This window comes from Amblyraja radiata, chromosome 18 (genome assembly GCF_010909765.2).
Source record: "Amblyraja radiata isolate CabotCenter1 chromosome 18, sAmbRad1.1.pri, whole genome shotgun sequence".
Lineage (NCBI taxonomy): Eukaryota > Metazoa > Chordata > Chondrichthyes > Rajiformes > Rajidae > Amblyraja > Amblyraja radiata.
The window spans coordinates 5,332,227-5,349,571 of NC_045973.1; the positions used below are offsets into that span (position 1 = coordinate 5,332,227).

The 17,345-nt window shown below is 37.6% G+C and overlaps 1 protein-coding gene across 1 annotated transcript in view; it reads left to right on the forward strand.

Moving 5' to 3' along the window:
- The window catches only part of ptprg (protein tyrosine phosphatase receptor type G), a 535,498-nt gene extending 519,811 nt beyond the window's left edge, over positions 1-15,687 (forward strand). The window contains exons 23-29 of the mRNA XM_033036632.1: positions 2,405-2,498; positions 2,908-2,984; positions 4,201-4,329; positions 7,495-7,641; positions 12,167-12,309; positions 12,841-12,976; positions 13,326-15,687. Coding sequence (XP_032892523.1) covers positions 2,405-2,498; positions 2,908-2,984; positions 4,201-4,329; positions 7,495-7,641; positions 12,167-12,309; positions 12,841-12,976; positions 13,326-13,469 — 870 coding nt within the window. The 3' untranslated portion in view covers positions 13,470-15,687. The remainder of the gene's footprint in view (positions 1-2,404; positions 2,499-2,907; positions 2,985-4,200; positions 4,330-7,494; positions 7,642-12,166; positions 12,310-12,840; positions 12,977-13,325) is intronic.
- Positions 15,688-17,345: the final 1,658 nt, after the last annotated feature.

Consider the following 17,345-nt stretch of genomic DNA (forward strand, 5'->3'; position numbering starts at 1 on the left):
GCGGGCTCGACGGACCTGGTGGTCTACTCTCGCACCTACTTTCTATGTTTCTATGTTTCTATGTTTCTATTTGTTCTATATCTGTTTACTTCACTGTCTATATCTCTCGTTTCCCTTTTCCCTGATTCTAGTCCGAGGAAGGGTCTCGACCCGAAATGCCACCCATTCATTCTATTCAAAGATGCTGCCTGTCCGCTGAGTTACTCCCACATTTGTGTCTATCTTTGGTTTAAACCAGCATTTGCAGTTCCTTCCTATACATTTATGCTTATGTCATATATTTAGAAAATATTAAATTCAGCACATTTTACTATCCTTGGAATCAATAAGGCTAAGTTATTTATTGGTAATTCCTAAGTACTTGAGTTAATAGAATTGCTTCCTGGTATTCTACTCTTTTAAGCAATTGGTATACATCAAGTCTTTTTAGCTCATAATATTTGATGACCATTACTACTGTACAGTTCAATGTTCTTACATACTGACACTTGTAAGATTTACGGCATCGGATTCTAAAACAGCCTCAAACAATCCACAGTTCACTGTTATAACACTACCGAGACACACTAAAACAAAATCAGTATTATTCACTCTGCACATTTAACTGTGCTAGGCATTTTTCAACTCCCAGTATTTTATTGCTCTCCTGTAATTTACCATTTTGTGTTTTATAAATCTCACCTGGGTTATGCTGAGGGGTGAGAATGAAGAAAATTGAATATTTATGACTTTGCATTTTCCATGTAATAGCTGCAAACAACATTTGAAATGATCACTCTGCTGCACCCACAACGTGCTAGGCACTCCGTAATGTTTCTTCGCAAAGCAATATTGATGAAATTGTTAAAACTCATGGCTCCTTCCTTGGCAAACTTTTTTTTAAGTGCTTGAGTTAGTTTAAGATCTTGGGTGCAAAAGAAAAGAGATGGGTTAGGTTACTAATTGGATTATATGTCAACCCTCTCAACTCCACCTCAGAAGATTTTCTTTTGCTCAGCATTACTAAGCCTGATGCTGCATTACAGTGTAATATGGAAAAACTGGTGCAGCTCAATAGCTCAATCCTCACCTCAATTTTCGCATGGAGATGTGACAGAATCATTCGGATGAACACCTACACTCTGCCTGCAATGGCCAATCTGATCCCCTGGTTTCAACTGCTCTTCCCATTCCCAAACTGATCTGTCAATCCTTGGCCTTCTCCATTGCCATGGTGAAGCCAAAGACAAACTGGATGAACTGCACATTGAAATGTTGAATGAACATAGAATTTTCCAACCAGGTAATCCACTGTGCTCCATTCATCCATCCCTTACCTGGTCCCATCTGCCTGTATCCACACGGTACATTTCCCCAAATGGCTCCATCTTCAGGTTTTCCCACCTGCATCCGGTTCCACTGATCGCCTTCCTTACTTGTTAGTTTCTACATCTGCAGCTCCTGTGTAGCTCTCATCACCTTGCAATTTCTGCCCCAACCTCCATCCTCCCTATCCCCACCTAGCTCCTTCTGCATATTTTTTTCTCTTTCTCTATCCACCTATCATCCACCAGACTCTGTCTCCTGACTCCACCTTCCCTCTCCACCACCTGGCTCCATCTACCTGTCATCTTCCTCCTCACAAGGTTCCACCTATTGCCTGCCAGCTCTACCTCTCTCCTCTTCAATCCTGATGCAGGATCCCAGCAAAAAAAACGTCATCTATTCCTTTCCCTTCACAGATGCTGTGGCACCATTAGCCACTGCTGCCAATGCTCACTCACATCCATCTGATGGCTATTGAAGAAATTAGCTCATGGTTGTTTATTTCCTAGATGATTTTAGGCTACACTGTCCATATACACAAGTTCTCCTTCACCATCCCAAACAGAATTCTATTATTCTATCCATGATAACTGAGGATTTAGGCCAGTGACCATATGACTAATTGGAGTTAGGAGCTCTCTTTCTAGTAAAATAAGTTTGTCAGGAAATTTTCATAAAGCCAGTGCCCTTTTAAAATGCAGTCTACCTGGATTTTTCTGAAGATAATAAATGATAGCTATGAATCTCATTGTAGTTTGTCTTATGCCTTCACTGGTCAAATCAGACAGGGGCCAATAAATTCATGACTGTACTGTTTTTATCACCAAGGAATATTGGGTATAATTAACTACAGCAGAACATAATGGGAAGGAAAGATGTTTTAAATCTAATAACAACAATATATGGTTGAAATGTTAATGCCAGTATATATTTGACATTTGGTTATATATATATATAACATATATACCATATATATAGCATATATTTATAGAATATTGTGATTTTTAAATATCTTAACATTTTTACCCTTTTTAAGAAATTGCTTACTATAAACATTGATTTTCTACAGAAATCACAGCAACTATCTTTTTTGTTGCAGTTGGTAACTCAGTGCAATGCAAAATTTATTGAGTGCTTCAGTGCCCAGAAAGAATGCAATAAAGAGAAGAACAGAAACTCCTCAGTTGTGCCATGTAAGAATGACCTCAGTTCTGAGTACTGGTGAAAAATTATGTAATTGTTATTGAACTACTTAACATATTTTAAGATTAATTGTGTACGTCAACAAGTGATATTTAAGAATTAAAGATTGAGAAATGGTGTAAAAGACATTGTAGATATGTAATTTAGACATTTTAGAACCACGCACAGTCGCCTGATTCCTACGGCTGGACTGTTACTGACAATACTTTTCCCAACTGCGACCGTATGCAGCAAATATCAATTTCAAGACCTACATGAAAGCTATCAACATAAACTCATGTTTTATTGTTCATCAACTTTAAGATTATGTTTCTACATCAGCAGGGTTGCTGTGAACTTTAGTGAAATATTTATTTATATAACTAACCCCCTTCCCCAAACTATTGCCCAATCTTTCAGCGGAACGAGCTCGGGTAGGCCTTGCACCTTTGCCTGGGACAAAAGGAACTGATTACATCAATGCATCCTACATCATGGTGAGTATTAAGCACGATTCCTACAGCTTGAAAGTTATACGCAAAATTGTATGCTTCGTTATCAGCTTCCCCTAGCTAACAACGATCTATTCTACATTTTCCTTGATCCTCCTCCCCTTTGATGTCTAATTTTCACACCTTACCCTTCCATATCTCTGCGTTTCCCTCTCCCCTGAAGCTCAGTCTGAAGAAGGATCTCGACACAAAGCGTCACCAATTCCTTTTATCCAGAGATGTTGCTTGTCCCGCTGTTACTCCAGCATTTTGTGTCTATCTTCGGTGTAAACCAGCATCTGCAGTTCCTTCTTACACAACCTGATATGATTGTCTATCAAACAATGATTTAAATGTTGAGTGGATGCTACACTCCATGTCCCTACCTACTGACTAAACTCTGAGGAAAATTAAACAGGACAATATATTGACAGACAGACTGGATGTTTAATCCAGAATTTTGAATGCTGATGAGTTGCTTTTTTCTCTTGAAATACTAACTAATACAGGCTTTGCATTACTCTCACAGATTTTATATATTCACAAAGTGCTATGCGGAGAGTGTGTTTATGATGAAGTTCATGACTTTATGCACCATGACCTCGTTAATCACTTTGTCACAGTTCAAACCTTATTTCATAAGCTTGAGCCAATGATTCAGCCTGTTTCCACAGTACAACACTGAGTGCTGTCCATCAAATGCAGTGTTAACCAAAAGACAAATGCAACTTTGGAAGAAGAGCAAAGGAGTTCTGATTTCTTGGCCAAAACGTAACTTTGTTTCTAGTTGATTGTTTCATGGTATGCAGGGATCACAGGTTTAATTGTCCACCCCTCATTGGCTTGAGAAGATGGTACCACATGCTTTCTTAGGAATTAGTGTGGCCATATAGTGAACACGGTAGTTATATAAATATTTTCAGGATTTTGATCCAGTTGACCATGAAGGGAGTGTTGGTTGACCTTCGCACCAGGTGTCCTTGACCTTCCAGTTGGTGGGGACTGGAGTTTGGGAAGTGCTGTGGAAGAAGCACTGGCATGCAATGGCTGGTGTGGTGGAGGAAATGAATATTTAATGTGAATGGGGTGCTGATCAAGTGAGTTGCTTGTTTTTTATACGTCCACCATTGGAGGAATGTGCTCTGTTTATGTGTCGTTATCATTCATTATGCCCGTTAATATCACAAAAGCAGTAGTGCTTGAATAGTGCTTATTATTGCAGGGATACTACAGAAGCAATGAATTTATTATCACCCAACACCCTTTGCCACACACGACAAAGGACTTTTGGCGAATGATTTGGGACCACAATGCACAAATTATTGTCATGTTGCCAGACAATCATGGGCTCGTGAGTATCAACAGTTTGTTGTAATATTATTTCAGCTCCTGTTTTATTTTAATTGTTCTGTGTATTTCATTTTTAAATAAGGTGAGGAAAAGAAGCAGGGGTAGGCCATTTGGCCGTTAGTGACTTGTCTATCATCTCAACAGCTGCTCTTCTACTTCTCTATTAATTTCCATGTCCCTCAATTCCCTTAATGTTGGAAATAAACGATCAAACTCCAATCTTGAATATGCCGCCATACCCCTATAGGGCAGAGAATTCAACACCCTCTGCTTCAGGAGGTTTCTTCTCATCCTTATCCTTATTTTGAGATGGTGAGCCCCAGTTCTAGAAAATGTAAATCTTATCAAATTTACGATTACTGTTAATCATTTGAAGTAGGTTTTCACCTCAAAACTTGATTAAGTAATAACATCCCTTTTTTTTAGCACGAGGAAAAAATATATAAATATTCAAATCCCACAGAATTGAATAGCAACCATGCAAACTCAAAACAAGGTGTTTGTTAAAAATGCCTTGTCTACTCAAAGGCTCAAGACCAAAGGAATGTTTATTTTCATTTAAAATTAATCAGGACCTCACTCCACTTGGTCCCACTATCGGGTCAGTGTTCCCTCCACTGTTGAGATCCTACGCTTCTTGTTTATTCTGCCTGGAGCTTGTCCCACCACTGCCAGTGTTTGGACCTTGTTCCTGGAACCCTGCTCCTGCTGTATAGCAATCTTCCAGGAACCCACTGGAGGGAACTGGGGGGATAATAGGAGAAATGCTGTAAGGGTCAGTGAACCGATGGGTGATAACCTCTGATGAATACAACTCAAAACAGGAACTCATTGAGGTGTGTTTTATTTTTTCAGATTATCTTCAAAATTATGCAATTATGAGAACAGAATTTTTTTTTGTATTCTTAACTTAAGTCTGAAATAAATAAATCAGCATCAGTACATTACAATTTAGCAATATTGTGAATGAAAATTATGTCAAAAGGGGAAAATATGGGGGACACATTTAGACAGATTTTGTGCTGTGCTAAAATAACATGGACGCATGTCCTTGACCGTTCTGGGTTGAGCTGCTGTCGAGACATCCCTTGAATATGTTGTATAATTCTGTTTAGGATTTGCTAAATCTGACAGCAGGCAAGCAAAACAGGTTCAAGATGCTGAATGGCCTAATGCCGTTCCTAAGCTTCTGTAACTGACCAGATTGCGTCTCTTCACTTCCACAGTGGCCTAGTCAGTGTCCCTGAGGAGATCACAGGTACCAGCCAGAGACATTTTTGTAGTCTTCAATTTTAGAAGGTTTGCATGAACTTAGGCCCAGAACTTAAGTTACTGGTTGCTCTCCCAACAGATGTGTCCTGACTTTGTCCTAACACTAAAAATGTCTGTGCTGTCATTTTTACTCCTGTAGTAGCATCTCTGGAATTCAGAGTAATCTTTCAATTTCCTGTTCATATCCAAATAAATCATACAAGTTTATCAGTTGGGCCCAGGCCTGTTAATTCTGATGCAGAGAATGTTACATGTGACTAATTTGTGCCAAGCCATGTGCTGCAAACCACTCTTCACCTGGTTACCTTCAAATAGTTACAAGAAGTATCAGATCAGTCCAAGCTATACATTTTTAGGAATTAATTCAGGTTTATTTGTGGAATATATAAATTTAAATTTTCTTCCCGATAAACATGAAGAGCAGGTACTTAATTGAGCCTAATGAATAGGGCTGTTTATGGAAGTGTAGTTTTGACAACCACAAATGGAAACTTTACTTAACGTGGTCAGTCTGTTGGAATTGGACTTTCATTACTTTATCTTTACTGTGCTTGATTAAACAACTGTCAGATTATTTGGAGGCAAGATTCATTTTTAATATTGTGCATGTACTTAATGCCTGTCCAAGTCCTAAAGTAGACAATTATTTACCAGCTGATTGTCAGAACAGTTGCCAGGAAGGTGTCAAAATAGACAGTGATGGTTAAAGCAGCTGTAATGTAAAATGCTAAACCATCGTACAGGAGTTAGGAATGTTACAACATTTTGAGATTTTGAAAATCAAGCCTGTAATTTATCCCATCAGATAAAGCATAAAAAGAAATTTAATTTGATACCTAATTCACTTTCACATCTTAAGTATTAAAAAAGTTATGGGGATTTTCATACTCGGAAATTTGCATCTTGTTGCCGATTGCTTTTCCATTGACTTAACACAAAAGCTGTGATCGAGGACAGTCAAAAGTCCATAACTTTTTTAAACATTATGAGAACTGAATGATTTTTTCAATTATTATAGATTGAAGCATTCTGAAACAAATATGAAACATCTTACTTGGATAATTAGTTAGTTACCTAATTGTAGCTAATTATAAAATTGACTGTTGTGACGGAAATAGTAATAAACACCCAGACTGCCTTGAAAATTAAAAAATGTGATATTCTCAAGATCAGAACTTTAATATTGCATTATATGATGTAAGTCCGTAACAGACAGGTAAATAAATTACAATTTCTAGCAAAAGACCAAGTCTTTATGGAGAAGATAAGTTGCTAGCTGGTACCATATCATAATCAGTAGCATCATCATACTCCTCAGATTGTAACCAATAAGCAACTCTGTACACCTTGTTTTTCCTCAACTTTTCAATTTTGGCATTGTAAACTACAAGTTTTTGCTCTTCAAACCACATATGACATGCCTTTCTGCCCACTACTTTCCCATTAAGAATGTCCTGTAGATCATCACATTTGGAGTAGTCCAAATTCGGATAATCTCTGCGAATGTTGTCTAAATCAGTCTCTTTTGCTGGGCATTTGGATTGACAATTTTGCAGTTCTTCTTCGGAGACATCTGTTTTAAAATGTAAAGAAAAAAAACACTGAACAGCATTAACAGAAACAAGTTCAGATCTGATGGGTGATAACTGAGGCCTGATTCTGCACACATCCCAGCTGGAAGTTTAAAATGCAATGGACAAAAGCCTAAGAGTAACTGACTGGCCTAGAAAGTATGTGTCTATTGCAAAATATCCATGCATTACAGAATGAACTCCCACTCTCCTTGCCCAAAGAGTTTGTTGGTTTAAATCAATACGAATTCCATATCCATGATAATGAATTGCACGACTAACAGTATTCCCGATCTTTGAAACATATGCTTCTTTTTCAACAGGCTGAGGATGAATCTGTATATTGGCCAAGCCGGGAAGAATCCATGAATTGTGAAGCCTTTACTGTAACCCTCATCAGCAAAGACATACTGTGCCTCTCTAATGAAGAGCAAGTCATCATACATGATTTCATCCTGGAGGCAACACAGGTACAGAAAATATTCTGGAATCATATGATTTTGCCTTAAATGATTTAAAAAAAAATTGAACTAAAGGTCTGGAGATAGTGGTTAAATATAGTACAATATAAAACTCACTGTTTAAAAAAGAATTACTGATCAAATCTTGGGTTAATTGACTCACTCATCTCACATTAAACCCCTTAATGTTCTTTCAATGTGAATTACAAAATGAAACCTGTGATTGTTTTAATGCTAAAAAGATACTGCTTACATTTTTTACACAACCACCAATCCATTAAACTCTGGTGTATTAGTGCTCTTTAGGCTTATCTTAAAAAAAAAAAAATTTCTTCTGTTCATATTTGGAACAAATTCATTTTCGTTATTCTTAAGTTTCTTCACAAATGATCAGAGGACGCTTGCCAAAGTTACAGGATAGTTGGGTTTACAACCAGTGACAGATCAATGTTAAGGAGGCTGCAGTTTGTATTAGAATAAAACACATTTATTTGAGGCTAACAGTAACCTCATTTTGCACAATCAACACACTTCAAATATTTTTGTTCCTTTGAGTGCTGGGAGTGGGAGTGTAGACCTTCTTCCATAGATGCGTGCCAAACTGGCAAGCAGGAGTGTGGTATTACCAGTGTGTCGCTACCAGCAGAAATTGGGCCAGATAGAAGCTGGCTTTTTACCCAGTATCACTGTAAGACCCAGCTCCATGTATTTCTGCAGCTGCAATGGCAATGGAATTTTTATCCACTGCCTTGCATTATATGATAGTGTTTGTGTAAAGAAATATTAATCTTCAATTATTCTGCCCAAATAAGTCGACAGATCCAACTGTATTTCTGGTGACACCACTCAAGTTACTTGAACTTGGGATACAAGGAGTTAATCTAAAATGAAAAGTACTATAAGAAAATCACTTGCATTTAACAAACTAATCAAAATATGATTTGATTCCATTTTATTCCTAATTATGATTTAGTGCCATGGGATCTGCATGCTCAACTTTCACTAGGTCAGACCTGAGTGGTAAGGGGATTGAGGGGGCTAAAAATAAGTGTAATTGTGCTGTAATCACAACAGCAAGAAATTGCAATAGGCCTAAACAATGGTAGTAAAGGTGAAATGAAGAGCGACCAACGAAAATTAACATGCTGGATAAGTATTTTCTTGATAAACATTCACCGTAAACAACACGTCTCTTGTGCTACCAGCCTGTATAAATGTAAGTGCATTAACAAAGTAGAGGTAATAGGGAGTCTTGTGGATGGGTCTTGTCACACAAGTTAGATAAACCAGCAATTAAACATTGATAACAAGAGAAGAGGACAATCGAACAAGACAACTGCAAACTCATCAATCCAAAGTAACAGGTAATTTATTATCACAGGTAATAAATTTCAAGAAAGCATTTACAATAAAAATTAGAAATACAGCCACAATAGTTAAAAGGAAGAATATGCCTCCTGATATTTAAGTAATGCTGCCATGTGGTGCAGTCGGATTTGAGATAATGGTTGAGTTGGGATGAAGAATTGGCTGTAGGATGAATACAACTTGTTAAGGAGTGATGCTAGAATGGGGAGGAAATATTGAATAGCTTGCCCTAGGCTTTAGTGCTGTGACCCCTTCTGTTCCTAATCTAAGTTAATGATTTGGAGACAGAGACCCAATCCAAATGAGATTGATGAATCAACTAGGGATCTCCAAGTGAAGCTGCATAAAATATGGAAATGAGGCAAATTAGTGGCATATAAAATTCCATTAAGGAAGACATACCTTTCTATATTATATCAGAAAAGATGAATGACAGGGTTATGTTACAATAGGTATCAAGCTACCTAAATGCAAAATACTGTACAATGGGAACCGAGTTTAATAATGGATTTGGCACTAACAATATGTGGAATAGCTATGAACAAAAGAATAGACTGTCTTATACAGGAGTCAGAGTTCTGGTAATCACATGGTATGTTCTTACGTACTTGGCTAATGAATTATTTGTATCCTGTATCTGTATCTTGTATTAATATGGGGACATTACTGAGAGGTGAAAATTTTGGACTTGTGATGCAAGTGAGTGAGCCTGAAATAAAAAATACCACAAAGAAATTTACTGCTTATAACTGTCATTTGCATTTTAATGAACTAATTTAATTTGCATTTTAAGGAGCTAAAAATAAGTACAATTGTGTCAAAAGATGTAATTCTAGCATTCTATAGAACTCATCAGATTATATATTGGACACACATTTTCTTTATTCATTTTGGGGATCTGGGCATAGCTAGACAAGTTGCCTAATTGTGTCTTGGATGATGTCAAGCTTTTGAGAGTTGTTGCCAATGCACTCATCCAGTATTCCATCACACTCTTGATTTGTGCCCTGTTGATGCGATCTCATCACGACACCTAGCTTCTAACCCGATCTTGTATCCACAGTATTTATATAGCTGGTCCCATAGATTTTCTGGTCAATGGTGATCTTAGGATATCAATGTTGGGAGATACAGCCATGCAATGCCATCTATCGAGGATCTGTATTGGAGAGAACATAATCTGGGTTGTGACACAGAGTTGGGGAGTTAGCAGAGTTTAGGGAGAACATGAGTTCTCATTGAAGACAATAGCTAGCCCAGCCAACCCTGATATAATCAAGTCTGGGAGTTGCAAAATCACAGTTAAGAGTTTCAACAGCAAATGAACTGAGACAAAATCATAAATGATTAATGAAGAAGATATTGGTGGAATTTGTAATAGGGGTGTAAAGCTCAGCCAACGTTTGGATAGATCGTTATGTTTATGAATAGTTGGTTTCAGTTTGAGACTTGGCTAGGGAAAGGATGTAATTAATGACAATGGAACCAATTTTCTTTTTGCTGGGATCATGAATAATGAATCATAGAGTCAATAGCAGAAAGATTAAATGGCACAAGAGCCAGGCATTTGAGCCATCAAACACCTGCCACTAGAGAATCAGCTCACTGCCCAGTGCTTGCTCCGCAGCCTGCCAGCGTCTTGTCATTTCAAATGCTCCTTCCAGAACTTTTAAAATGCAGTTACGATTTCTAGCTCAACCACTCTTTTTAGCCAGCAACGTCCAGACTCCCACCAGTGAAAAGGTTTCTTTGCAACTCCCTTTAATCTTCTACAATTTCTATAATTCTATGTCTCTTGGTTATTGATCTTTTTGCTGAGGGAAATAAATCCTTCCTGGCCACTTTATCTAACCCTTCTTAATTTACACAAGTCAACTAAATCTCCCTGCTTTATCTGCTTCAAAGAAAACAAAGTTAAGCTATCCAATTTTTTCCTCTGGATTATAATTCTTCAGGCATGACAACATCCTTATAAATCTTCACTCCTCTACTTTCCCTAGTGTGGTGAATAAAACTAAACACAATACCCTAGCTCTGATCCATTTAGTAATTTAATCATTTTACATTCCAACCTCTGCCAAGAAAAAGCACCAACGCTGTAGACCATCTAAATGGAAATCACCTGCCTTGCTAGCTTCAAGGGTCTGTGGATGTGCACTCCAAGAGAAGGGTCTCGATCCGAAACGTCACCCATTCCTTCTCTCCAGAGATGCTGCTTGTCCCGCTGGGTTACTCCAGCATTTTGTGTCTGCCTTCGATTTAAACCAGCATCTGCAGTTCTTTCCTACTCATTTTGTCTCCCCATTTTGTTGCAGTTCTGAGTATCATTCACTCGTCATTCACTTGCTTGTCACACTCGTCTAATGTATACCTCAAGCCTCTCGTCACTTCCACATCACATGTGCCACTTCCCTGCACATCTGAGCAATACAATACTATCTTCCTGCAACTATGACTGCCTTCCTCAAATTCAGACTCTCATATACATAGAAACATAGAAAATAGGTGCAGGAGTAAGCCATTCGGCACTTCGAGCCACGTCTCGTTGCACCTCCCCTTCTCCTAATCTGATACCATTCAGATAATAATCTGACTTCCTGTTCTTGCCACAAAACCTCACATTTATCTACATTATACTGCATCTGCCATGCTTCTGCCCATTCACCCAACTTATCCAAGTCACCCTGCAGCTTCATAGTATTCTCCTCGCAGCTCACATTCCTACCCAACTTTGTGTCATCCGCAAACTTGGAGATGTTACATTTAATTCTCTCGTCTAAATCGTTAATATATATTGTAAACAATATGGGGTCCCAGCACCGAGCCTTGCGGCATCCCACTAGTCACTGCCTGCCATTCTGAAAAGGACCCGTTCATTCCTACTCTTTGCTTCCTGTCTGCCAACCAGTTCTCTATCCATGTCAATACCCTACCCCCAATACCATGTGCTTTAATTTTGCACCAGGATGCAATTACATTTACAGGAAAGACAAGAGGGTATTTTTTTTCCATGTCATTCTGATAAAATCTATATGAAAATGAAGTTTCGGAATGTGGGAACTAGATTCTTTTACCATGTTTTTTCATTAATATGAACATTAATGGAATGGAAAAGACAAGGGAATAGTTTGCAAACAATCTAAATCTATACCCACTTTTTCTTCAGGACGATTATGTACTGGAAGTGCGTCACTTTCAGTGTCCAAAATGGCCCAATCCAGATGCTCCTCTCAGCAGTACCTTTGAACTGATTAATGTATTAAAAGAAGAGGCCTCAACCAGAGATGGACCAACCATTGTTCACGATGAGTAAGTACTTCCTGTTTCTGCCTCCTGATAATGCCTTCACACACATCTAATCATGTTATTCTCTGTGTGGAAGGGGAAGCAAATAGGCTTGTTCTTGATCTTATACAACATTTATAATCAAAAAAATTCCAGACAATAATGAAAAATGATCATTAATGAAATTACCACTTCATTTTTCAAGGAATATGAAACATACCTTGTTGTATGTTCCCTTCCTATAACCTTATCTAAAATTGTAGAATTTGTAAGAGGAGGATTTGTTACAAATGAAAGCAAAGTTGTGTTGGATAAAATGAATGATGATTGCTGTAAAATGAACAAGTGTTTCATTAAGTTTTATATTATACAGTCCAATCACAAATTGTTTAAACTGATGTAGTTTAAAAAAAGTTACTGCCAGTCAGAGAGGTAATCTGGGACATCTAGAAATAGCATCTCAGCACAGATATTGCAGGAAATAGAAAATGCAGATTGTTTTTTGACGAGATACTGTGATATCTTAACCAGTTACCGTCATTCCACATTGTGCAGGTTTGGAGGCGTCTCTGCCGGGCTGTTCTGTGGCCTTACCACCCTGTCGCAGCAGTTGGAGTGTGAATCTGCTGTGGATGTTTACCAGGTTGCAAAGATGATAAATCTTATGAGGCCAGGAGTTTTCACAGACATCGTAAGTACTGGACAATTAAAAAAAAAAATCATAATTTTGCATTGAAAACTACAAAGTTTATAAACATTCCCTGGAAACTGTGCTATGGCATTGGATTTCTGCAATAAAGATATGCAAAATGTACACATGGTGATAACTACCCAAGGTCAAGTGTTACCTTATATTTGGGTGATTTTAATATATATGTGGCATTTGCCTGTATAATTTTATCTCACTAATCTTTTAAAAACTCTGCTTTAAATAGCCACATTATAAGGGTATACTGAAAATTGCCCACAATGTTGAAGTAGTAATGTACATAATCAACAGATTTCTCACACTGTAAATCATCTTGTCTGTCTTTGTGTAGGAGCAGTATCAGTTTCTATATAAAGCAATGCTCAGCTTAATCAGCACAAAAGAGAATGGGAATGGCCTCTCATCGTTTGACAAAAATGGCACCATCATCACTGATGAATCTGACCCAGCGGAGAGCATGGAATCTCTTGTGTAATAGGAAGCTTTTTGTAAATGGCACTTCATGCGAAAAATGTTTGACTGAATGACTTTTGAGGCCTTTTTTTGCCAGGTTCCAAGTTTACTGATAACCTGCCTGTACTTTTTACAGTGATGAGAGTGTCAATGTTTGTTTTAACCATTCTGAATCTTATTGTTATCCTGCTGAGTATTTGCACCTCTTAGTTTCACAAAATGAAATCACAATTCATTCTAGTTTGCACTATTTGATCAGTGTTAAAGCCTATTACAACCTAGGATAAAAATCCCAAAATCCATTAAATAATACTGTCTGCAATCTTCTATTATATGAGTGTCATAGGAAGATGGAATCTGTGATTACAGGCAGCTTTACAATAATTTTGCAAACAAACTAATTCTGTGTTGATGGCAGACAGCTCAGATGAACCCCATCATCAGTGATGTACTTTTGAATTTCTTTTAAAGTATAATGTTATATGCACCTGGCACATCTTTGTGAATACCTGTGATACAACCTAACATTCCAGTGATCAGAGTACAAAAATAATTATTTTATAAATCTGATTTTATTGCCAGGGGTATAGATACAGCAATTAAATTATCGATTTCTAAAAAAAAATGTATTGCACCAGGCTGTAACTGGAGATTTATGGAGAAACTGTTGACTTTTTTGTATGTAGCCAAAATGTAATAAATACCTGATCTAGGGGAAGTCATCTTGTATGCAAGGTGGTGCAGAATTACTAAGCCTTGTGAAGGGTTAATATGAACATGTACAGTTGGTTTCTTTTACCAGGATGTGAGGACTGATATTGTAAAATATAGATTAACATGTGCTATTGCACATTACACGGTCCAAAATAAGGGAACATCTGATAAGAAAGTTACACCATGTAATGTAGCATATTTGCCTTCTCAATAATTATCATATTTTTTAAAAGAATATCAAATCACAATGTCAGTGGGACAGAATTTTTTAACTTACCAAAGATATAAAGTAGTTCTCAGCAGAATCTTTTTTTTTCCAAAATATGATTTTGATTGTCTTATTAATTATTTTTAAACCGTCTCTTCAGTACAGGATGTTTTTTTTAAATTTGTAAACTCATTAAGTGACTCAATAAGATGAATGTTAATCGAGATGCCAGTTCATATTTTTATGAACAATTCTGCTTACTGGACAAACATTCACACAGACGTACATACCTTAATTTCAATTTAGAATTGTATGGTTTCTCTTTTCAAAGGGTTGACCAAATTTGTACATAAGAGTCATTTGTGATAGTCAGTTAGTTATCTGCAGATGTAGCTTTGTTCTCATAAGTGGGAAGAATACAGCGATGCTGGACAGAATTTGCTGTGATGCTTCTCTTTGACATGACAGCCTAAAAGAAAACTGCTACCTAGAAGTAAAAACAAAAAAGTTTCAAAATTTTGTGTTTTAAAAAAAAAAAGGTATTTTCACAAAGTGGGAGACATTTTCTATACAAGCTAAACATTTTGAAGAGGCAAACATGAAATCAGACTTTTAGGCAATTAAAAAGCTTGAACTGTTTTCAAGAAAAGTATAAAAAGAAAAAAAACTTTTCTCAACAAAAGGGGAGATTTTTTGATTTTTTTTTTAAACCTCATGTTTCTCCAACATTTGGGGTAGTTGTCTTCAAAATATTTTTGTTTCTGCAGTTTACATTAATAGATCATATATCATGTCTTTAAAATCATAATCTTTATTCATTCTTAAAGGTAGCAGACACAATCAAACTGTAAATATTTTGTTGCTTTGCAGGCATCTTATGGGGACTTTGTATCTATGGTATATAATCACAGAATTTTATATTTTCATATAAAGCTAATTTTTTTCTAGTCTCAACTCCTTCATAGTTTTGTGGTGGCTATGTGAAAAAAACTGTATGTGCATTCAGTAGTACCATGAATACAGTGTCACCACATTTCAATGGCATTTAACATATATTACTTCTTGGGGCAGTGGTTGTCGAAGTTGCAGGTATTTTCAACTATATTGTCGGTGTGTGCAATAGGAATAGACCTAGGCAGTTGCTGAACAAGTTTGTCTCATAACCCATTCAAAAATGTGGTGTTTTGTAACTTGAAAAAATCTGCTTTGTTCTGTTGGAAACTATAGTAAATTGTTCTATTATAGTGTTATTTAATATGTAAATTGTATTCCTATACATGAAATAAAGTATGGGTTTTGATGGACCAGTAGCCGACACTTATGATTTGACTGGACAATTTTATTCCAATGGTTTAAAGCCTACATTATTCCCCAATGCATTTTAAATTGGCTTGATAACAGCCAGCATTTCCAGGATTGATATTGTTTCCTTTTTGTCATTCATCCAAAAAAGGGCTGCTGGAGAAAACAAAATGGTGCAGCAGCAGAAACTTCAAATCACAAGTTAAAAAAATTGAGGAGAATCATCAGCTACTGCGAGAGGAAGTTGACGTTGTTTCAGCTATTTGCAGTATTGCAGTTGAACAAAGGGGACTTTGGAGGCATGAGGGAGGAGCTGACCAAAGAAAGGGGACTTAGAGGATGTAACAAGTAAAATGGACAAGGGAGAACCAGTGGATGTAGTATGCCTGAACTTTCAGAAAGCCTTCGATAAGGTCCCACACAGGAGATTAGTGGGCAAAATTAGAGCACATGTTATTGGGGGTAGGGTATTGACATGGATAGAAAATTGGTTGGCAGACAGGAAACAAAGAGTATGGATTAACGGGTCCCTTTCAGAAAAGGCAGGCAGTGACTAGTGGGGTGCCGCAAGGCTCGGTGCTGGGACCGCAGCTATTTACAATCTACATTAATGATTTAGATGAAGGAATTAAAAGTAACATGAGCAATTTTGCAGATGACACAAAATGGGTGACAGTGTGAACTGTGAAGAGGATGCTGTGAGGATGCAGGGTGATTTGGACAGATTGGGTGAGTGGGCAGATACAGTTTAATGTGGATAAGTGTGAGGTTATCCACTTTGGTGGCAAAAACAGGAAGCAGATTATTATCTAAATGGAGTCAAGTTGGGGAAAGGGGGAGTACAATGGGATCTGGGGGTCCTTGTTCATCAGTCAATGAAAGTAAGATTGCAGGTACAGCAGGCAGTGAAGAAAGCAAATGGCAGGTTGGCCTTCATACAAGAGGAGTTGAGTATAAGAGCAGAGAGGTCCTTTTGCAGTTGTACAGGGCCCTAGTGAGACCACACCTGAAGTATTGTGTGCAATTTTGGTCTCCCAATTTGAGGAAGAACATTCTTGCTATTGAGGGAGTGCAGCGTAGGTTCACCAGGTTAATTCCCTGGGTGGCGGGACTGTCATATGTTGATAGAATGGAGCGGCTGGACTTGTAAACTCTGGAATTGCAAAGGATGAGAGGGCATCTTATTGAAACATATAAGATTATTAAGGGTTTGGAAGCAGGAAACATGTTACCGATGTTGGGGGAGTCCAGATCTAGAACCCACAGTTTAAGAATAAGGGATGAGCCAATTAGAATGGAGATGAGGAAACACTTTTTCACACAGAGAATTGTGAGCCTGTGGAATTCGGTGGAGGCTGGCTCTCTGGATGTTTTCAAGAGAGAGCTAGATAGAGCTCTTCAAGATAGCAGAGTCAATGGATATGGAGAGAAGGCAGGAACGTTGTTCTGATTGTGGATGATCAGCCATGATCACATTGAATGGCGGTACTGGCTCGAATGGTCAAATGGCCTACTCCTGCACCTGTCTATGTCTATGTATCTATGTAATGCCACAGTCACAATATCTGTAGGACTAGTTCAGTGCATTAATTTTTATCAAACAAATCAAATTTTTCTTTCGAAAATAGACACAAAATGCTAGACGGGCAGCATCTCTGGGGACAGGCAACATCT